This window comes from Chrysochloris asiatica, unplaced genomic scaffold (genome assembly GCF_000296735.1).
Source record: "Chrysochloris asiatica unplaced genomic scaffold, ChrAsi1.0 scaffold00007, whole genome shotgun sequence".
In the NCBI taxonomy this organism is placed as follows: Eukaryota; Metazoa; Chordata; class Mammalia; order Afrosoricida; family Chrysochloridae; genus Chrysochloris; species Chrysochloris asiatica.
In genome coordinates, this window is record NW_006408525.1 from 31,168,897 (window position 1) to 31,191,971 (window position 23,075).

Consider the following 23,075-nt stretch of genomic DNA (forward strand, 5'->3'; position numbering starts at 1 on the left):
CTAGTGGACTCAGTCAGCAGCTGAGCACCTAAGCACTGGGCCACCATGGTTCCTAGACGAGGAAGTCAAAGTTAAATAATTGGCTCATGGTAAAGTGACCAAAGTTAGCCAGAAAAGAGAAAAACTGGAAAGATCTTAGACTGTATCTTATCCAAAGGCATTTGGTGAACATAAAAAAATGTGCCCAAGATATTACAATGCTGTTGTTGTTGTTGTTAAGTGCTGTTGAGTCAGTTCTGACCCATAGCGACCCTGTATAAGGTTTCTGAGGAACAACTGGTGGGTTTGAACCACTGACCCTGCTGTTAGCAGTCCAGTGCTGATTCTACAGTGCCACACCAGGAATCCAGATATTACAATACTAAGTGAAAAAAGCACATTATAAAGCAGCATGGGTCCAATGCTGTATAAAAAGTAGATCTAGTCACTTAAGTTGTTAAGTGCCTTTGAGTTGGTTTTGACCCATAGTAACCCTGTATAGGGTTTCCAAGGAGTGGATGGTGAACTTGAGCCGCCGACCTTGTGGTTCAAACTGACTTTGCAGTCCAGTAAATAAGCACCACAGAAAAGGCTGTCGCCTGCAGGGTGACTGTTTCAGGGTGATGACATGAGTTTGATTTGTCTTTGGGCTTTTCTGTCATTTTAAAACATTAAACAATAACTATACTCTGTACAGGGTCGCCATGAGTCAGAACCGACTCCACGGCACACAGCCACCACCACCACACTTCATCTTTACAATGGGGGGATCCCCAGAAAGTGCTTTCAAAAACATGATTTTTAATGAATAATAGTAATACAATATGAAATAGGTGAAGCGGTTTCAGGGCCTGTAGGGCCGGCAAAGGCAAGGTGGGTCACTCAGGGAAGAAACAGTTGGCCAGCCTGTCCATGCATCCATGCATCCAAGCATCCATCCATGCATGCATCCATCCATCCACCCATCCATGTATCCATCCAAGCATCCATCCATGCATGCATCCATCCATCCACCCATCCATGTATCCATCCAAGCATCCATCCATGCATGCATCCAACCATCCACCCATCCATGTATCCATCCAAGCATCCATCCATCCATGCATCCATCCATCCAAGCAAGCATCCATCCATCCATGCATCCATCTACTCTGTCATGTCTTTGTTCTTTATCACCTAGCTACCTGCTGGTGCCTCAATCAATTTTGTCTGCAGTCCTAGAGCAGCAGACAACCATTCTCAGATACCCATTTGGGCACCAGGGCAGGCACTGACAGACCTCTGTTCTGGGGCTGGGGACCAACAAACAGCCAGTTTTTCTCTTGGTCAGCTGCCCCACATCACAAGAATGGAACTTATGACACCCCCCCATTAGCTGAGAAGCAGCGGTGAAAACGGGTAACCGACCTTCTGTCTCTCAGCAGTCCTGGCCTCACACTTACCGGGCGCTTGGTGAGGTCCCAGTTGTGGATGATCCTGGCTGGAATCACTGAGGCATCATCTTGGTGGCAGATGTCACAGTAATAGAGGCCAGAGAAGGCACAGAGTTTGGGTCGTACAAATGAGAAGCCGATTTGCCGGGAGCAGCCTGGGGAGACAGATGGTGGGAGAGTGAGCAGCTGTAGTCACAGGCAGCTCCTGAACCAGAGTCGCTACTCGGGTGGAAAGGACCTGCTATTTAACCTTTGTGGTTTTGTTTTTAAAAGAAAAGTACAAAGATAAAAACCACCACCACTCATATTCAACCCTATTCATTAACCTTTACAACAAAACACTTGTCTTCACTTTGCTAAGGTAACTGATGCTCAGAAACCAGCCCAACGTCACACAGTGATTAAGTAGCATAGTTGGAATTCGAATTTGGGTTTGGTTGGTCCCCAAACCCACATTCTCATCCATTACCCCTATCTGCCTTTGGTCAATGTACCCACTACTTGCTCACTAATGCCAACCTGCCCTAGAAATGGGAACAACTAAGTCAGGCCTCAGGAAACAGGGAAGGAGCTGGAGACAGGCGGGGATGTCAGCAGAAGGCAGGGCATCCTGAACACTGCCTGGTGCCAGCTGGACCCCCAGAGCTCCACCTACTCCTAAGAGGGTGCAGGGCCCAGCGTCAGCTCCTCTGGAGGCCCCTCCGAAGTTGGGGACAGTGGTTGATGCAGTGGCGTGTGCCCAGGGCAAAGAGCAAACCCCGAACCCATGTCCCGCCTCCCTCAGAACTGGGATAAAGGCCTTTTGGTCTCGGGACAAGGAGGACCAGTGCTTCTGCTTACCAGCTGCCTCATCTTCATCCAAGGAGACTCACCAAATTTCTCCAAGATTTCATTTCTGTATCTGTGTAATTTACCTACTACTAGCTAGCTTAAGGTGATTACAAAGTTTATATGACACAAGGTTTTGTTAAGTGTCCTGTCAACTAGGAAATACAATCCCCCGTCGATGGTCAGTGTCTGGGCTTCCAGTGCAGAAAGGAAGGGCAAGCTTAGTCCTGGCTGGCAAGTGGGCAGGAAGGAGTCAGTGAGAGCTGCCCCAGCCACAGGTGGGGAACCTTCCTCTCTGAATCGGGCACCTACAGGCTAAGAGCACTGTGTGAGTGTTGGGGGTGGGCAGGGGAAGAGCGGGGCTTGAAGACTTTCTACAGAAACCTCTGTGGTGCCTGGCTTCTCCCAGCCTCCTGGGGAGCCAACTGCAGCTCACTTTTTCCCAGACACCTGAAGCAGCCTCCACCCTGACAAGCTCTACCCTCTCCTGTTCTGGCACTCTACGGCAGGGCAGCCTCCTGCCAGCTCCTGGATGGCCCCCGAGATGGACAATCTGGACAAGGAGGCATGGGAAAAACTAAAAATAAGGCGTGAACAGTAAAAATTCATGCAGCTTTGAAAAGTATGGGTCGGGGGGAGACCCTAGGGGATCCTGGCTAAGAGCGCAGGCCCTCATTCTGGCTCCACCACTTAACTTGCCATGTGACACTGGATAAGGTACTGCCCAACTCCCTGACTCAGTTTCCTCATCTCTAAACGGTGATGATGGAGAACTTCTCCCTAGAGGGTTGTTGTGAGGATTAAGTGAGGTAATCCAAATAAAGCATTTAGCCCAGTGCCCAGTACATAAGTCTTAGATTTGATGATGATAATAATGACATAATGGGTGTACTGATTTGTACTAATATCTGTAATGCATAAACAGAAATAGAGACAAAGCTGTGCTGTCTAATGATAGGCCACATGTGCCTATTCAAATTGAAATCACTTTTAAAATTCAGATTTTTCATTACGCTGGTCATATTTGAAGTGCTCGGGAGCCACATGTACAGGCAGAGAACACTGTCCGCATCACAGAAAACTCTCCTGAACAGAGCTGGCTAGCATGAGCCCATTTGTGCAATTAAAAATAAATTGTGCGCACTTACAAAAACATTTGGAAGGAGACCATGCCTCTTACTATGAAAGAATGTATCATGGTAGTAAGACAATCCAGGGTGGCATGCTTAGCTTGCTGGAACTCTGAGTAGAGGGCAGCAGATAGCTGGAGCTGCTACCCACAGGCTCTGCCCATCAGCAGGAGGTGGCAGGAGAGGGAAAGGAGAGAGCGGGCTGCCCCAGTGGGTGCTGGGAGGTGCTGAGCCTACAGGGTGGGGTGCAGGCCCTCAGGGAAAAGAGGAGAGGGGTGCAGAGCCTAAACCCAGAGCCCACAGGAGACAAGCAGCCTAGGGGCTGGCGGGAGAGTGTGTCAGCACCTGCGCAGAAGCAGCCCTGGGAGTCAAGACCTTTCTCAGTGGGGATGGCCACCAGGTACTGCAGCAGAAATCCGTTCTCCCTGGTGGCAAACTTCAGCACCTCCTGACAGTTTTCGTCTAGACTCCCGCCGAGCGTTACTGCTTCCTCAGCCGTCTCCAGGTAGGATGTCAGGACCTTGCGCACCAGGTCCCTCCAAAGGGCGGCCTCCTCAGCATTCCCAGCCTGCAGCTTTAGGACAGCCTTGGCAGTAATGATTTTGAAGCAGGATGGGCCCCCGAGGCTCGTGTCCGGCAGGATGTCTCGGATGGTCTCCACCCCGTGGCTGTCACTTAACATCTTCTCGTTGTTCTTCACACGGAAGCATTTCAGAGACTCCAAGGACAGCGAAAAAACATAGGGCACCCAGGTCCTGTCCAAGTACAGGTACAGAAGGGATTCCTTAATAGCATCTGGTTCTGGAACTTGGTCAGATGACCAATCAAATTGAGTGCCCTGGAAGACTTCAGGCTCCGAGAGGGGGTCCAAGTGGGAGGGGAGGCCCTCCTGGAGGGCTTCAGGGAGGTCCTCGGCCTGGTCTGGGTACTGGATGTTCACCCACTCATCCTCGTGCTGAGGCCGGCATTTCTGCAGAGCTTCCCGCACTCGGTCCAGCCAGTCCTCAGCTTCATCCTGCGAGGATGCCCGCAGGGTCAGCTTCTTGCCAGAGAACAGCAGCTCGAAGCGCCCATCGCTGTGGGCTGGCCCCACAGACTCACAGCGCAGCAAGGAGCAGTTCTCTACACAGGTGCGCTCCTCACCACTCAAGTAGAGGCGGAACTCCAGTGGGGAGAGCTCGCAGAAGAGTTCTTTCCAGATGCCCATGGCTCCCCGCCGCTCCACTGTGCCCAGCTTCAGGAGGCCCCGGAATGGGTTGGACAACCCTAGAGGCAGAAAGAGGCATGTTAGACAGGGGCCTGCCCCTCACCATGTAAAACATCTTCTGGTGCTGCTGTCCCAGTGGGTATGGGCAAAGTGACAGCACCGGACCCAACAGTCTGGAGCACAGCCAGCTGGAATTCTAGAAGCCAGAGGAGAGTATTTATTCAGTGTGTTTATCCAAGGCTCTGCTCCCCAACACTGTTGATGCTGCTTCCTATATTTCAGAGAAAACAAACCACTCAAAAGATGCCCTCCACACACCCCTCCCTACACAGGCTGTCCCTCCAGCTTCTGTGCCGGGAGGGATGAATGGATTGTGCTTGTCTGAGGTCAACCCCCTCATTTGTGCAGGCGAGCTGCCCCTCCCAGTCGCCTACTCGACAAGGACATCCCTACAGTACTTCTCCCCTCTCCCAGGTAACTGTTTTCCCTTCTCTGCTGGATGATTCCACACAAACATGTTACTTCTCCTATCTTTAAAAATACCTCTCAGCTCCACTCACAGCTCTAATTGGCACCTTGTTTCTCTGGTCCCCTGAACAGGAGAATTCCTTGAGGAGGTACTGAAACTGTTTCCAACTCTGCTCCTATTCTTGAACCCACTCAATAAGTCTTCTGTCCCCTCATCTCACTGAAACTGCTCTTTGTAAAGGCCACCGATGTTCTCCTGGTTCCCAAATCTAAAGGCCAACCCTCTGTCCTCATCTTGCCTGACCTACCAGCAACACTGGACACACTCAACCTTCCTTTACGCCTGAAACATTTCCTTTTCTTGGCTTCGGAGACACTGCTCTTGGGTCTTCTCCCACATCACTGGCTACTGTCTCTCCGGCTTGCTGCCCCTCCTCTTCTGACCTCTAAATGTTGGAGTGCCCAGAGCTCCTGGGTCCCCTTCTCTTCTCAATGGACACCTACTTCCTAGCTTAGGGCTTTAAACATCATCCATATACTATGGACTCCAGATTTCATCCGTAGTCTGACCTCTTCAGAATCATCTTCCATCGGCTCCATGTATGTCTAGTAATCATCTCAAACTTGGACATTTACAAAAATGAACTCCTGATTGTCCCACCTCAAACCCGCTCCTCATCTCATTAAAAAAAAAAAAAAGGCAAACTTAATCCTTCCAGTGGCTTGGGCTAAAAACCTTGGAGGTATCTGTGATTTTTTTTTTCTTTGTCTTTCACACTCTACATCCAATCCATCAGCAAATCCTGAAAGCTCTACCTTCAACACATATCTAGGATCCTCATTTCTCCACACCTCTACCACTACTGCGCTGGTCCAATCTCCCATCATCTCTGGTGTGGGATGTGGCAAAAACCTCCTACCTGGTTTCTTTCCCCATGTGGTCCTTCACATAGCAGTCAGGATGTCCCTTATAAAAGATAGGTCAGGTCAGGGCCCTCTGCCCATAACTCTGCAATGGCTGCCATCAAAAGCCAAAGCCCTCTCAGTGGGTCACGCAGTCCCCCGTGACCCTTCTCTGACCCCATTTCCTCTGCTCCAGACACTCTGCTGTTCTGTCACCGTCACAGGCTCTTCACATTTGTTTTCTGGCTCGAAGCACACAGATCACCTTGTGCTTCCCTCCCTTGTGTCACATGTCCTCAAATGCCACCTCATTAGTGAGAGCTTCCTTTCAGTACACCCCCCACCTGGCACTCGGTGACTTACTGTTCTGGATGGCAGTGGGGGGGGGCACAGTACTTAGCTACCACTGATTATACTGTATGTTCACTTGCCATTTCCGGATTTCCTGTTCTCCCCCAGAATATAAATCTCATCAAGACGCTGCTTTGCTTCCTGTGTCCCCAGCACCTGGCACATCACAAATGATCATAAATATTTGCTGAATGAATGAATGAATGAATAAGTGAGGGAATGCTAATATGTGCCACATTAAGCTCCCTCCCTGCTACCCTGGGGTTTGCCACCAGTCAGGGGATCTGGAGGACACACAGTTGCCTCTCTCCCAACTGGGACTGGCATTGGCAATTTTGAACTACTGTATAGGGTACCCCCCAGGCCCTTGGAGGGTTCAGTTCCCCTGCTCCTCAGGGAACCTGGTGGCCTATGTGCAGAGCACACCCTCTCTGGCATAGTTATAGACCATAATCACCACAGGGGCTGAAAGGAAAACCAGACGGAAGTCAGCATAGAGATTAGGGTCCCACCCACACTACCCAGCCAGGGACCTGGAAGCTGGCCAGAATTCTCTGCTGGGTCACAGCAAACAGAAAATAAGGAGAGAAGGACTGTCTCAAGGGCAGACTTTTGTTGGTTTGTTAATCAAAGAAAACCCACTATAAGGACTACAGACAAATTGTTAAGTGCCGTCGAGTCGGTTCCGATTATAGCGACCCGGTATAGGGTTTCTGAGGGGCGGCTAGTGAGTTTGAACTGCCGACCTTGCAGTCCAGTGCATTAACCCGCAGCGCCACACCAGGACTCTAGGTTATGGTTATTGGACAGAGTCTGGAATTTCACAGGTTTAGAGATCAAGCTTGCCTCCTTTTAAACAGCACGCAGAGGGCACAAACCAAGAGTGCATCTGCTCCGCTATCTCAGATAACGGCCTTTGGAAGGCGCAGTTAACACATCTGGGGTTTCAAGAGAAGGCTGTTCTCTGGGCCACCAAGACCACCAGTGTTCTCTATAAGCCCAAGTTTTCAAGAGCACTTCCAGGGCTGCACTACTCATTTCAATATAGGAAGCAGTACTTTTGTTCTCTCTAGGCAATTCTGAGCACGATTTTATTAAGATTTTATAAGAAAATATAGAGCTTTTTCCCTGAAATGTTTTCCTGAATTACTAAGCGAGCACTCCTTATTATTACTTTCTGGGAAGAGGTTTTTCTTGAGAGAACAACCTCACCCCCATTTGATGAGGACAACAGGGGACGCCATCAAGTCACATACCCATCTGTCTCCGGTGCACCACCCAAAAGTTCTTATGATCCTGTGAGGGGGCAGCTTTGATTTTTCTGCTTTCTGGGGAAGGCACGCTAGCTTTGTTTAAGGCCCCCATGGATTGGCTTTTTCTTGATCCTTGAGAAAAAGGCTTGTGGAGAGCAGGCCTTGACTCTGGAGAACCTTTGGAAGAAGCTACATTGTGATCTGAAAGACTTTCTGTGGGTTGCTCCTGGGGAGGCCGGTAGAAATCATCTTCTGAGATCCAGCTCTTGCTTTTCTATTAGGAAAGAAGTAAAGACAAGACAAAGGTTTTGTTTGTTTCGTTTTGAATTTTGAATTCACATAAGTGTACAATTCAGTGGTTTTCATACATTAATAGAATCGTGTGACCATCACCACAATTTAAATGGAAAACATTTTCTTTACTCCAAAGGGAAACCCCAGGCCTATTAGCGGCTACTCCCCATTTCCTGTCAAGCTCCCTAGGCAATCTTTAGTTTCTTTTGCTTCCTTGGAAGGTGTTGCCTGTTATGGACATTTTCCATGAATGGGATCATACACCGGAGATCTTTCATGACTGAATCTTTCACTTAGATGTTTTTATGGTTCATCCATGTTGTACATGTTTCAGTACTTTATTTCTTTTTATTAGTAAGTAACATTCTATTGTATGGATAACCCACATTCTGATCATTCATTCATTAACTGATGAACATTGGGTTGTTCCTACTTCTTGACTATTACACTGCTGTGAACATTCATGTCCACACTTTTATGTGAACCTAAGTTTGTAAATTCTCTTTGGTACCTCGCTAGGAGTGGAATTGCTGGGTAAACCTGTTTACCACTTTGAGGAACTGCCAAGCTTCCCCATCATGTTACATGAGATTTCTCCACATCCTCACCAATACTTGTCATCAACCATCCTGTTGGGTGAGAAGTGGCATGTCATCATGCCTTCAATTTGCATTTCCCTGACGAAGAGTGATGCTGAGCGTCTTTCCACATGCTTGTTAGTCATTTGCATGTCTTCTATTGTCCGTTTTAAAATTAGGTTATTTGTCCAATTTACCTCTTTTTCTTTTGTTGTTCATGTTTTGGTGTCATGTTTAAGAACCCACTGCCTAATCCAAGGCCTTGAGGATTTACACCTATTTGGTCTTCCAAGAGTTTTATGTTCAAGCTCTTCCATTTATGCTTGTGAGACCAATTTTGAGTTAAGTTTTGTGTCTGACATAGGAACAGACCCAACGTCATTCTTTTTTCATGAGGACATCCAGTTGTCCCAGCACTATTTATTGAAGGGGTATCAGGTCTTACAACTCTGCTTGTAGGATTTGAGGTGAAGAAAGCCAAGTCCTACTGGCTACCTCACTCTTTGCTGCTCTCTTCAGACTACAGGCCGCTGGGCCCGCCCCATTGCTCTGCTGCTCTCTCTGAATTTGGAGTTGCTCACTGGGCTGTGAGAATGAAGTATCTAGCAGCTTCCCCCCCACACTATTTCAAGCCCTTTCTGCCTTTTTGTAACTAAACATGAAGCCAGCTGGATGGCCCAAGTGACTGTCTACACAGAGGAAATGAGTCACACAAGCGGTAGGAGCAGCCCAGCAATTTTGCTAAGTGTCACCAATCTCACCCTGACTAGGCTATTTCCAACTCTGAAATCAAGGCATACTTTCTGCTCTGACAGCCAGGGAGGTGTTGTCAAGCTGTGCGGTCCTGAGAGGTTTGGGTTGGGCAGCTGAAGCCACTGAGACATTACCAGACCTCCTGTGTGACGAGTGGCCAGTTCTGAATGAGGTGCTTGGTGGAGGCCTCACAGAGCTGGACCTCCAAGGCTTCCTCCTCAGGGTCCTCAGAACTGCCAAGTGCATCCTTCTGCCCTGGACAGGGTGGCTACTGGGGACCCTCTATAAAATCAGATTCTAAGTCCAGCTTGCCTAGATCAGTGAGACACAGGAGAGCTCCCTGAGTAATATGGGCAGGAAGAGCAAGCCCAGCAACCATGTGGCCTTCCTGGCAGCCCCCCAGGTCTAGCCTACATACCTGCAACCATGTAATACCCGCCCCGGGCCTTGCTAAAGGCTCTGAAGGGAGAGATCGCTGTCCTTTAAGACTCATGGCCTCCTCCTAAAAGCCTCCACGTCCTTCTGTGTTAGCCCCATCGTAACATCTACAAGGCTGTTCAGAACCATCATTTTTCTTGGTATCTCCAGCAAAAGTGCCTGGCACAGTTATAAATGATGCAAGAATAAATCACGATTATCCACACATCCTTCACATAAAATAGCAAGGGTAGTGTCAAGTAACTGGAGGGAGGGAGGAGACAAGTGGGAGTTTTGAGATGAAGGGTGCTCACTGGTGAAGGCTCCTATCTCTGTTCAGCAGGAGGAGGACCACCAGGAACTGTCCAGTCAGAGCTGCTGTCTAGGGACCATCTTTTGTCCTCTAGGTGTACTGGCACTTCAGTGTGACCCTGCCTCCCCTGCCTCTCCAGGGTCCACAGGCATGAGCAAGAGAGGAAAAGTTGGCATGAATGCCACAATTTCCTTTTCTTCTACATGTCCCCACTTCTCACTCAGGGCCCCACAGTGTCAGCTCCTTCCCTTTTGAGAGTGGGGAAATCACTAGGCTTTACCACAGACCAAGAATCAGAATAAGAGAACCCCCAGGCATCACAAGACAGAGAAATGCCACCGCAAGCCACTAAAAGTACCGTGACACTAACAAGCACAGCCAGCTCCTGGAGAAGTGTCAGGCTGAGGGGTGACATGGCCACGTCTAGATGGCTTTCAGAAGGACAAAGGGCCTGCCAGGCGCCATCCCTGGAGGAGCGAAACACATGGCCTAAGTGGGTGCTTCATAAGGGTGGGGGTTAGTGTCAAGTTGTAGAACTGAGAATGTCCTCTAAGAAATCAAATCCTGACTCCTCTTTCTTGATGGTAGTGAGATCCCCCTTTCCGCCTCAGGGATGGCTCATTTTCAGCCACCCTAGGGAGACACCCCCACCCTATCCTTCTTGGCAGTAACCACAGCTATGTGATAATTAGTATGTGGAGGGTAGTGGTGGCTGTGTGCCATCGAGCTGGCTCTGACTCACAGTGACCCTATAAAGGGTTTCTAAGGCTGTAAATCTTTATGGGAGCAGAAAGCCTCATTGTTCTCCTGAGGAACAGCTAGCTGGTGGATGTCAGTGGCTGACCTTACAGTTAGCAGCCCTTACTACCAGAGCTCCTTGATTTATGTGGATTGTGTTGTTGTTGTTAAGTGCCATCGAATTAGTTCCAACCTAGAGCGACCCTATATAGTATTTCCAAGAAGTGCTGGCGGGTTTGAACCACCGACCTTACGGTTAGCAGTCCAGTACTTATCTTACCACCAGCACTCCTTGGAAATCCTGTAAGGGTCGCTAGGAGTAGGAACCGACTCAGTAATGCACAACCACCGCCACCACTTATCCTACAGCGCTGTACCAGGACTCCTAGTACGTGGGTAATTGTGTCTAAGCGAGTATCTGTCCTGTCCCATCACTGTACTCCAAACACCACGCACACAGTAGGAGGTGTTTTTCCTCATGGCTCAAATTTCTGCCAAACAGTAGAAAAGTCTACAAGGGAAATAATAACACTAGTGAGGTAAACACACCTTAGAATAACCAGCCATTTATGATCAAAAGGGAAGCATTTTCCCAAGAACAAAGTTCAAAAGGGTTGGGAAACAAGGAGGACCGGAAACAGGAAGCATGGGGAGGAAGTGGGATAAGTGATGTTACATTGAGAGGATTAGAATCAGTGAGAAGAAACTAAATGTGTATGAATTGTTGAATGTAAAACTGATGATCCACTCTGTAAACCTGCACTCAAGTCACAATGAAAAGCTGAAAAAAACCTTTTTTGAAAGGATGACTGAATGGCATTTAAGACTATGAAATGACCTCTATGTCCCGCCACCCTCCCCCACAAAAATAGAACATGAGTAAGTGAAGAAGCATAGGAAAAAGAGACCCACAGAGGCAGAGACATAGGGCAGACTCCCGCCCTCTCCAAAAGGCAGGGAGTCCACCAGGCAGGCTGCAGAGTAGGTGCCAGTGACTAGCCACTGAGTGGAGGAACAATGAATTGGCACAACTCCTCTGTGAAGAGAGATACAGCAAGACAATCAGCATGTGACACTGAACCACAGCACCAAGTGCTTCGAATCCACATTTCCCAAGCAACTATCTTCATCAGCCTCCCCTGAGGCTGCCAGAGAGGTACAGCTAACTGATTGCACTCTCCAAATGTTAACAGTTGGCACCTTAAGAGCCTCTTGAGAATCCAAGAAACAGTTACTAGTGCCTACTCTTGCCCAAATACAGAGCTCAGTAGTGACACTACACATGCAAAAGAATGAAGCCAGATCCCTACCTCACACTACACATGGAATTAACACGGGTGTACATTTTTGTGGCCTTGAATGGGCACTGGGCTCTTTAATATAACACCAAAAGTACAGCAACAAAAGATAAAATAGATGACAGAGGACACTGTCAAGAAAGTAAGAAGACAACTTGTAGAGTGGCAAAAAATATTTACAAATTCTATGTCTGATTTGTTGTTGTTTAGTGCCATCAAGTCGGTTCCAACTCGTAGCAACCCGATACAGGATTTCTATGGCTTAAAGTCTTCATGGGAACAGAAAGCCTCATTCTTTCGAAAGCGGCTGGTGGATCTGAACCGTAGATCTTGTGGTTTGCAGTCCAGTGCTTAGTGTATGAAGCCACCACACTCCAGTATGTCTGATTGTTGTTGTAAAGTACCATTAAGTCGGTTCTGACCCACAGCAACCCCTGTATAGGATTTTCCAAGGAGTAAGCAGTTGAGCTTGAATCGCTGACCTTGTGGTTCAAGCCAATTTTGCAGTCCAGTGCATTAATCCACACTGCCACACCAGGACTCCATGTCTGATCAGGATCCACGATACATAAAGAACTACAACTCAACAATAAAAGGACAAATAGCCCACTTGAAAAAATGGGTAATTTGAATAGACATTTTTCCAAAGATTTATAAAAGACCAATGTTGTTGCTATTGTTACATGCTATACAGTCAGTTCTGACTCATAGTGACTCTGTATAGGGTTTCTGAGGAGTGGCTGGTGGGTGTGAACCACCGACCTTGTGGTTAGCTGCCAATAACCTCATATGCAGTGCTTATCCTACAGCGCCACACCAGGACTCCAAAACTCCAATAAGCACAAGAAATGATGCTCAACATCATTACACATTAAGAAAATGACAATCAATACCACAATGAGATGTCCCTTCTTCCCCATGAGGATGGCTATAATCAAAAAGACAGACGATAACAAGTGTTGCCAGTGATGGGGAGAAACTGGAATACTCACACATTGTGGGAGGAAGTGGACAAGTGATATGAAACAATTAGGCAGTTCCTCAAAAAACTAAACACAGAGTTGCCAAAAGTTTCCAAATAGTCCACTCCTAGGTATGCAACCAAAAGAGCTGAAAACATACATCCACACAAAAACTTTTGCATGAATGTTCACTGCAGCATTATAACCAGAGTGGAAATAATCCAAAAATCTATTAACTGATGAATGAGTAAATAAAATGTAGCCATCGAGATCAGTTGTTAGTCAAGTCTAATGGAAACACCATGTGTTTCACAGTCAAATTCTAATCCCTCCATATGGTTTTCAGTGGATAATTTTCAGTGTAATCCCTCCATATGGTTTTCAGTGGATAATTTTCAGTGTAATCCCTCCATATGGTTTTCAGTGAATTAATTTTCAGTGTAATCCCTCCATATGGTTTCAGTGGATAATTTTCAGTGTAATCCCTCCATATGGTTTCAGTGGATAATTTTCAGAAACGGGTTTCCAGGCCTTTCTTCCAATTACCTCTAGATTAACTCCAACCTTTCAGTTAGCAGTTGAATGCATTAATGAATGGCTTGTACTATGCAGACACTTACAGTATATCCATAAAATGGAATATTATCTGGCAATAAAAAGGAATGAAGTATTGCTACAAGCTGCAACGTGGATGAACCGTGAAAGCATTATGCTACATAACAGAAGCCAGCCCCAAAGGCCACATATGATACACCTGCAGGTATATAAAATGTGCACAATATGCAAATCTACAGACACAGAAAGTAGATTTGTGATTGTCAGAGCCTCACAGGAGTAAGGTGACTGGGGAGTGCAGAGTGACTGCTAGTGAGCAGAGGGGTTCTTTTATTGGGAACAAAATATTCTAAAATTAGATTTTGGTGATGTTGCATAACCTTGTGAATATGCTAAAAAAAATGCAAGAAACCCATGGACGTGTATACTTGAACTGGGTGAATCGTATGGTATGTGAATCATATCTCAATAAAGCTACAAGATCCATATAAATGGAAAAATATTGACGTTGCCAAAGACTTCATTTTGCTCAGATCAACCATCAACACTCATGGAAGCAGCAGTCAAGAAATCGAAAGACTATTGTATTGGGCAAGTCTGCTGCACAGCTCTTTAAAGTGTTGAAGAGCAAACATGTCAGTCTGAAGACTAAGGTGCGCTTGACTCTGGCCATGGTATTTTCAATAACCTCATATGCATGCGAAAGCTGGACAGTGAATAAGGAAGACTGTAGGAGAATTGATGCATTTGAGTTACAGTGTTGGAGGAGAATACTGAAAGTACCAGAGGCTGCCAAAAGAACAAACAGATCTGTGTTGAAAGAAGGCAGAGTGCTCCTTAGAAGATAGTATGGCCAAACTTTGTCTCTTATACTTTGGACATATTGTCAGGAGGGATCAGTCTCTGCAGAAAACATCATGGTTGGTAAAGTGGAGGGTCATAGAAAAAAGACTTCCAATGAGATAGATTGGCACAATGGCAGTAGTCATGGGTTCAGGTGTAGCAATGATTGTGAGGCTGGCCCAGGAATTGGCAGTATTTCATTCTGTTGCACATAGGGTTATGAGTCAGTGTAGACTTGTTAACACCTAACAACAACAACAAAGTTGCAAAAAAGGGAGGGGGCCTCTGCTTGTCTATTCATAGTCCTGACCTCTTGCTGATCTGTATGATCCGGACACTAATAGTTCAAAGGAGGATCTTATGTATGATGATAGTTTCAGTTTTGTGTCAACTTGACTGGGCCAGGATTCACAGTGGTTTGTCAGTTAAGGCTTAGTAATACCCATGGTGAGATCCACTATGAGCAGTCAATCAACTGAAAGGAACTTTCCTCGAGAGTGTGAACATGTTTGTTTACTGCTGGGTCTGGATCTTGCGTCTGACTCATCCTTTGACCTCTAGTTCTCTGAACTTGAGCCAGTGGCCTGCTCTGTTACCCGCTGATACTGGAAGTCGTCAGCAGCCTGCCACCTTACCTGCCAGACCTGCCTGCCTGTCACCTGACCCGCCAATCTTGGTTCATCAGTCCCTACAGTTATCTGAGTTAGAAGTCTGCAGCCTGACAATGATAAAGGGACTTTGGACTTGCCGTCCTTGATGGAAATCTCTCTTCTTATGTACGTACACAAGCTTCACTGATTTTTGCTTCTCTAGCTAGCCCAGTCTAAGACATGCAGAGAGGGAACTGACAAAGCCAGACCACTGCTGGGACACGCTCTGGGCTCCGGGCATCCCAGGCAGTCACCAATTTCCTAGCTCTGCCTTCATGGCCATTTTGCCCTCCCATGTAGAGTTTAACTGTGAAGCCCAGAGAGAGAGGCACCCACACCTGTACACAACTCTCACCTTAGCACCAACCCCACCCCACACTACGCTTCCCCCTTCCCGAGGACAACCTCGTTCCCTCTGGTAGTCTTAGAGGCGGCCCTCCCTCACCCTGCCTTTGTAGGCAGCTGGGGTGAGACTCCAGAGGAGCAGACACCACACACATACCTTTCTCACCAACGCTCTTAATCAAAGTTAATCTGGGAAACTTCAAAGGCTAGAGAAGAACAAATGTAAAATGTGAAAGGCCTTGGGTTCACAGCCTCTGCCAAGCACTTCACTCCACAATAAAACTAAGTTGTTGGCTAGGATGCTCCCCGACAGTGTGTGGCTCTGTCTGGGCTCCCCACATCTACCAAGATTTCCAGAAGGGCTTCTCAGTGCCACCTTGAGTTACCAGTGAGCTAGACTGACTGTTTCTCGAACAGTGCTATCCGATGGAAACACAACATGAACCACACATGTGATTTTTAAAGTCTAGTAGCCATAGTAAGAAGTTCTGGTGTGGTGTTATAGGGTAAGCACTGAATTTCTAACTGAAAGGTCAGCAATTCAAACCTACCAGCAGCTCCTTAGAAACCCTGTGTAGGGTCATTATGAGTCAGAGGTGACTCGAGGGCACTTCACAACAAGCCACATTCAGGAGCCCTGGTGGTGGTGTAGGATAAGCATTGGACTGTTAACCATAAGGACGGCAGTTTAAACCCACCAACTGCTCTGAGAGAGAAAGCTGAGGCTTTCTACTCCCGTAAAGGTTTATACATGACCACGCAGGTGAGCAGCATGCCGCCCATCATGACCTACTTATCCTGGAAAGCCTGCTTCTCAATGATCCGCTAGGAGTCAGAATCGACTTGAAGTCTGTGGGTTTGTTTGTTTTTAATTTTCTTTTTTTAGCAGCCACATTAAAAAATGGAAAAGGTGAAAATAATTTTATTTTATTTAACCCTATATATCTAAAATAATTGTACAATGTAATTAATAAAAGTTATTCAGATATTTTTGGACTGGTGGTGGCGGTTATGGCCGTGGAGCTGGTTCCGACCCATAGCAACCCTGTACTGGGTTTCTGCGGCTGTAAATGTTTATGGGAGCAGAAAGCCTCATCTTTCTCCCACAGAACAGCTGGTAGTTTCGAACCGCTGACCCTGAGGTTGTCAGCCCGATCTGTAACCACTATGCTACCAGAGCTCCTCGTTTTGGGACTAGCCACATTTTAAATGTTCAATAGCCAGCCACACGTGGTCAGTGACTGGTGTATTGCAGAGCACAATTTTAAAACTGGGAGTATGTTGCAAAAGGAGTATTTTCAAAGCACAGTAATTTATAAAAATATGAATTTACTAAGCAACAAGTACTAAGGGAGGAACTGCGGCTCAGGAGGGGAAGTGACTTGCCCGAGGTCTTGTGTGGGTAAGTAAGTGGTGGTGGCCAAGAACAGAGGCTGTATAGTCAGATGAGAGGTGGATGTGGGAGCCTTTCCATTCCAGCCTGGCTGACAGCCACTACTCCCCTAGCATGAACTGTGCCCCGTCCTAGAATGCTGAGGACTACGGTCTCCACGCACGGTGAGAGAGGGCAAAGGGAAGAAGGCAGAGGTCATTTGGAGTCACTCGCTGGATACATCCTACAACAGCTTTAAGACACGTCACCAAGACCTCCCCCGGAAGGAACAGCTGTACCACTCACCGGGCTGGTGGGAGAGGACACCGCAAGGTTCCATTCAGTTCCATCACCCTTGAGGGGCTTCTCTGGACCACTTCCTGGGCAGACTGCCCTAGTCTTCTCTCTCACAAGACTAGAAGGCTTCCGGTCTGAAATGTCCCCTGATGGGACAATTAGGGCAGTGCACCGCTGTGGCAAGCCCAGGATGCCAGGCAGCTCTGGCTTGTGGTCACCATCTGGAGTACGAGAGGAGGCTTGGGCAGCAAGGGGCTCTGCAGGCAAATCAAACTGGAGGTGTGTGCTGGTGTTGAGGCTGCGGCCCAACAGTGAGGCCTGGCGTGCGGGAGTCTCAGATTCTCGGCTTGGTCCGTTGGTTGGCACAGAGTTTACCTGGGCTTTGCTGAATTCCGACAACACCCTAAAAGTTTTGAAAGAAACCCGTGTGACTGGTTGTTGGCTGGACGCTCAGCTTCTGGGGCAGTGATAAGAATGGAAAACTGCTGTTAGCTGGTTTTGTTAAAAGCTCTCTCCCAAGACTGCGCTGCTTTTCCAACACTCCCCACCCAGGAGTTAGGCAGATTGAGTGGGCAGGTTGTAAAAAAACCTCACAAAGCAGAAAAAAGAGGATTTGATACAAATTCTCCAGAGAAACCGGCCCCCAACAAATTCCAGGGCAGAAGCATCTCCCATAGTTAGAATCCGCATGTCTTTTACTTTCTGAACAGCCTAATTGTGGGCTGAGAGTTTGCTCAGCCAAACATGCCAGTGTGGGTATGTGTGTCCCCAAATGCCATCGGTGGCAGAGCAGAATCAGCAGAGACTTCAAAACAAGTGTCTCAGCCCGAGGCAGATCTAAGGGATGGCATGTGCCCTGCGTACCACTTAAAGGGGGGTGCCACTGGGAAGTTTCCATCAACCATCACAGCAAGTGAAAATGAAGACCTCTCTATTGGAGAGTCTCCATGGGTCAAGGCAGGTTCTGAGATCTTATTCAGCTGAGCATAGAAAGAGAAAAAACTGAGAAAAACCTAAAAGACTTGGAGCCCATCATAGACCAATTTTCATCAGTGAAAGCAAGGCAGGTGCGCTGCCATTTGCATATGGTGCCATCGTGTGTTAGATAAAAAATAACAAGCTTGACATATTTCTGAACTGATATTAAGGTGTCAGATGTTTGGACAGGAACACAATTTCAGTGATTGTCAAAGGTGCCGTTTTCCATAAATAGGCCTCTGGTCTTAGGGCTGGGTTCCAAATGGCACAGCAGCCAAGCATCAAGACTCTGGGACATGAACCTTGGTGAAGTGAGAAAGGGTCAAACAAGTTTTCTAAGTGCGAGATTCATTTTGTTCTGGGACCAGTAACTGGGGTATCAGGGTAGGGATGGGGGTGCATAGGCTGGATTAGGTGTGGAATCAGGGAAACCTCAGTGCTCCCAGAAAATACAGCTGAGATTAGTGTACACAAGTGTGCAAGGGTGTATGTAGACCCTGGTGTGGCACTGTGGCTTAATGTGCTAGACCACAAGGTCACTTTGAACCTCAAGGTAGGTGGTTCAAGCTTACCAGCCGCTCCTTGAAAACCCTATACAGAGTCTCTATGAATCAGAACCGACTCGATGGCACTTAACAACAACAACATGTAAGTATACGCAGGACATGTACCTATTTACTCTCTTCGGTACTAGCACTTCCTGCCCCCTTCACTGGTACTTCTTGGGATCACAGGAAGCCATTCTTACTGTGTGTGTGCATACACACATGCTCCTGGGCCTTTTAGAATGTACACTGGTTAATGACTTCTTCTCTCCCTCCCAAGGTTTGTGAAAATGCACGTTCCATTTCTGAAGTCAATCTATTTGCCATCTCCTCCTTGATATCAGTGCAGTATGTCATTGAGACATGTAGGTTCACAAGGCAACAAAGCTGCCTGGATCCCAAAAGACTGGGATCTGCTTAGGTTGGGCCCAGAAGACTCATCAAACTCCCCTTAATTTGGGCTTATGGAAAAGAGAATTTTAGGGTTCTGTTGCTTGTTTGATTGCCTTCCCACTGAGCTCTGCTCTTACCTGTACCATCCTCACCACCCCAGCCTGTCACTGTCAAGCCATTACTTCCGAGAACAGAAGAACAGCCCATACAATTACGGACACTAGATTTTCAACATGGACACTGTTATGGATCGAACTGTATCCTTTCCCCACCCCCTACCCCCACCCCGACACACACCAAATATGTCAACTTGGCTGGGCCATGGTTCTCAGTGGATTGGCAGGTACATAATGATGCCCTGATCTGATGTAAGGGGAGCTCCAAGCTGAGGTATGGTCTGCATCACCTTTCATCTTGCAAGAGATAAAAGGAGAGAGAAGTAAGCAAAGGCAGATTAACTTGACTAGTACTGAGAAGAACCGCTGCGAACAAACAGAACCTGTCCTTTGGACCCGGGTTCCTATGCTGACAACCACCTAAACCTAGAGGAAGATGGATGCCAAGACACACAGCGATCTCCAAGGAATGCTAGAAAGAGATCTGGCAGAGAGAGAAAGCTTCCCCTGGAGCCAGCAGCCTCCGTGAGAGAATAAATGCCTGCTGGTAAGGCCACCCACTTGTGGGATCCCTGTCCTAACAGCACTAGAGAACTACGCCAGCCACCAAGACAGTTTAATAGGGAAAGGACAGTCTCTTCAAGACACAGTGCTACAGGGCAGGGAATAGACACAGGATAGTTTGAGTGCTGGGGAGGGGGGCAATACACAAGAAAGGGGAGGAGAATGGAAAAACACAGGGGATGGGAGAACAAATTAGGCAGGTTCGCATGAGCTAAGTGGGACAGAGGTAAATAATGATGTATGTATAACCTTGGAACAACAGGGCTCTGGGATACAGGGATTGAGGCATGGTTGGAATGGGCAAAAGGTGGGGGAAATGTTAAGATGCTTGGCTGTCTTTTGAATCTTGGTTTCTCTTGCATACCATTTATAAAAAAGACACTTGAGGGGTAGAGAAAGGAATAGCTAGAAATATCATCATAGAAAGCTTGTAAGTCCATCTTCTGCCTATAACTGATTGTTGTTGTTAAGTGCCATCGAATCAGTTCCAATCCATAGCGACCCTGTACAGGGTTTCCGAGGCTGTAAATCTTTACGGGAGCAGAAAGCCTCATCTTTCTCCCGCGGAGCAGCTGGTAGTTTTGAACTGCTGACCTTAAGGTTCGCAGCCCGACTCATAACCACTATGCTACTTTATAACTGATTGGAGTACCCAAAATGGGTCTACAACGTGCCCAGTAAAGGAGGCTTCCTGCAGAACCTCTGCATTACATAGGACCATAGGTGGAATCCTGAACTGCATACACAATCTTCTGAGGCGGAAGTTTCCACTTGAAAGGGCAAGCAGACCAGCCTGAAGTGGCTAGAACAGAAGATACTTCTTGAAAGAAAGACCAACAGGAAAAATACAAAACTAAACAATAACAGCAGTCCGACTGATTACTACAAGAACAAGCAAACTGCTCACCCAGGAGCCATCAAGGCAAGTGGTCAGATCCCCTCAGGGCAAACCCCCTTCCAAGACTAAGACTCAAGGGGAGTACATGAGCAGACATGCAGTCTGACTGGTGACCACGTTGGTCACTGATAAGGGGAAGTGAGGGAAAAACAGCAATGAAGCTGCAAGCTAAGCCCTACAACATTCAATAGACTCCTGTGAATGTGAGTGGAGACCTGGTTGGCCAGCAGTATATGGCAAGACCTGGGGACTCCTAGGCCCAGAGGCAGTGACACAGCCACACAGGACTAGAGTGGAGAGTGAAGTGTGCAGCTGATAAGAAGAGAGGGCATATGCATAAGAATACCCACACTTGTAGATAGTACCCACTTGATCTGGCTTCAATGGCTGAATGATCAGAACTCAACTAGAAGAAGAAAGAAGAGGAAAAAAAAGTAATCTGATACAATTTGATGAACTTGACCTACATCTATGGATGCAGTAGCTCAAAAGAAGGAACAAATCTTTACAGCGAGGAGCATGCCCACCCCCTAGGTACACAGGGTAGACAGGGATGGGCAACTTAGACATTGGCTACCCAAAATGGGGAGGGCTACAAAGGCAAGAAGTGACTGGCTTACAAGCTTTCAAGAGGGAGTCTAGATCCAGAGGGCGTGGAGGAAGGTAGAATCTCCACTGAATAGTATCCAATCTGTCTGGGTGGGGCTGATGAAAGGAGATGGGGATAGCACTCATGTGGCACAACAGTGAATAATTGCTATCAGGACTGACTATGAGGGTTGGAAATGTAAAGGTAGACATTTTGCAGCAAAAGGAGGGGAGTGGTTGACTTTGCAGTCTAGGAGTGGAGGTCCCTGGGACCATCAAGGCAGAAGAGTGGAGAGCGGGACCCTACCCAGTGAAGCAGTGACACCAGATATGAAGGCAGAGACGATGACATGGAGAGATGGAGTGGCTGGGGACTTTAGACTCAGAAAGGGAGAGGGGCCGTGTGCTGACAACCGGGGGGCAGGCTTGCAGGGTATACCCTTTGGATGGTTGATGATGCATGGAGGGGATTGTAACCATGGCAATGAAACGATATATGATAGGATGAATGTAAAGCTAATGTTCTCCCATGTAAACTGTCACTCAATTCACAACAAAAACTTAAAAAAAAGAAAAGAAATGGTGCTAGGACAACTGAATAGCTACATACACACACAAAAAAAAGTTATAAAAAGATCAATTCAAAGTAGATCACAGGCCTAAATGTAAGAGCTAAAACCATAACACTCTTAGAAGAAAACATAGGTGCAAATCTTAGTGGTTTTGGATTAGACGATGAGCTCTTAGATACTATGGCAAAAGCACAAGCAACCAAAAAAATAATAGGTAAATTACACTTCATCAAAATGAACACTTTTGTGCTTCAAAGGACACTAGTAAGAAAGTAAAAAGACAACTTAGAGAGTAGAAAAAAAAAATTACAAGCCATAAATCTCATAAGGTTCTTATAACTCAACAATAAAAGACAATCAAATTGAAACATGGGTAAAGAATTTGACTATACAGTCTCTAAAGAAGATAAATGGAGTCCTGGTGTGGCACTGTGGGCTAATGCGTCAGACTGCAAAGTCGTCTGAACTGCAAGGTCAGTGGTTCAAGCTCATCAGCTGCTCCTTGGAAACCCTATATAGGGTTGCTATGGGTTGGAATCAACTCGACAGCACTTAATAACAACAGCAACAAAGTACATATATAAACGAACAATAAGAACATAAATAACTGCTCAACATTGTAAGTCACTGTTGTTGGCAATGTGTGCATTGAGTCCTATTATATAGGGTTTCTGAGAGCTGCTGGCAGTTTTAAACTACCAACCTTGTGGTTAGCAGTTCAGTGCTTATCTTACAGCACCACACCAGGGCTCTCAAAAGCTATTGTTGTTGTTGTTAAGTGCTGTCGAATCAGTTCCGACCCATAGCAACCCTATATAGGCCTATATAGGGTTTCCAAGGAGCAGCTGGTGAGCTTGAACCACTTGCAGTTCACGGCTCTGCATTCTGATGCATTAACCCACAGTGCCACACCAGGACTCAAAAGCTATTAGGAAAATGAACATCAAGACCATAATGAGATAGCGTTTTACATTCAATGGAATGGCTATAATAAAAAAGATAAATAACCACAGGTATTGACAAGGATAAAGGGAAACTGGAACCCTCTTACACTGCTGGTGGGCATATAAAATAGTGCAGCCCTGTGGAAAACAGCTTGGCAGTTCCTCAAAAAGTTAAACATAGTGTTGTAATATGACCTAGCAATTCCACTCCTAGGTATATACTCACACGCAAAAGCTTGTGAGTAAATGGTCATAGCAGAATTATTCATAAAAGACAGAAAGCAGAAACCATCTGCCTTAGCTAACTCATGCTGCCCTAACAGAAATGCCACACGTGGGGAGCTTTAACAAACAGAAATGTATTTGCTCACAGTTTAGGAGGCTAGAAGTCTGAATTCAGGGGGCTTGTCCATCCCGGAGAAAGGTCCCTGTCTCCTTTGAGTTTCTGCTCCTGAGCAACCTTCATGTGGCTTGGCATCTCTCTTCCCCCATCTCGGCTCTGCTCACTTG

General features: G+C 46.9%; 1 protein-coding gene across 1 annotated transcript in view; it reads right to left on the minus strand.

Annotated features, from left to right (window-relative positions):
* PLEKHM1 (pleckstrin homology domain containing, family M (with RUN domain) member 1) overlaps positions 1-23,075 on the minus strand; it is a 58,852-nt gene that overhangs the window by 19,601 nt on the left and 16,176 nt on the right. Inside the window, exons 4-7 of the mRNA XM_006833720.1 lie at positions 16,977-17,370; positions 7,556-7,826; positions 3,716-4,636; positions 1,422-1,567 (exon numbers count right to left, since the gene is read on the minus strand). Coding sequence (XP_006833783.1) covers positions 1,422-1,567; positions 3,716-4,636; positions 7,556-7,826; positions 16,977-17,370 — 1,732 coding nt within the window. The remainder of the gene's footprint in view (positions 1-1,421; positions 1,568-3,715; positions 4,637-7,555; positions 7,827-16,976; positions 17,371-23,075) is intronic.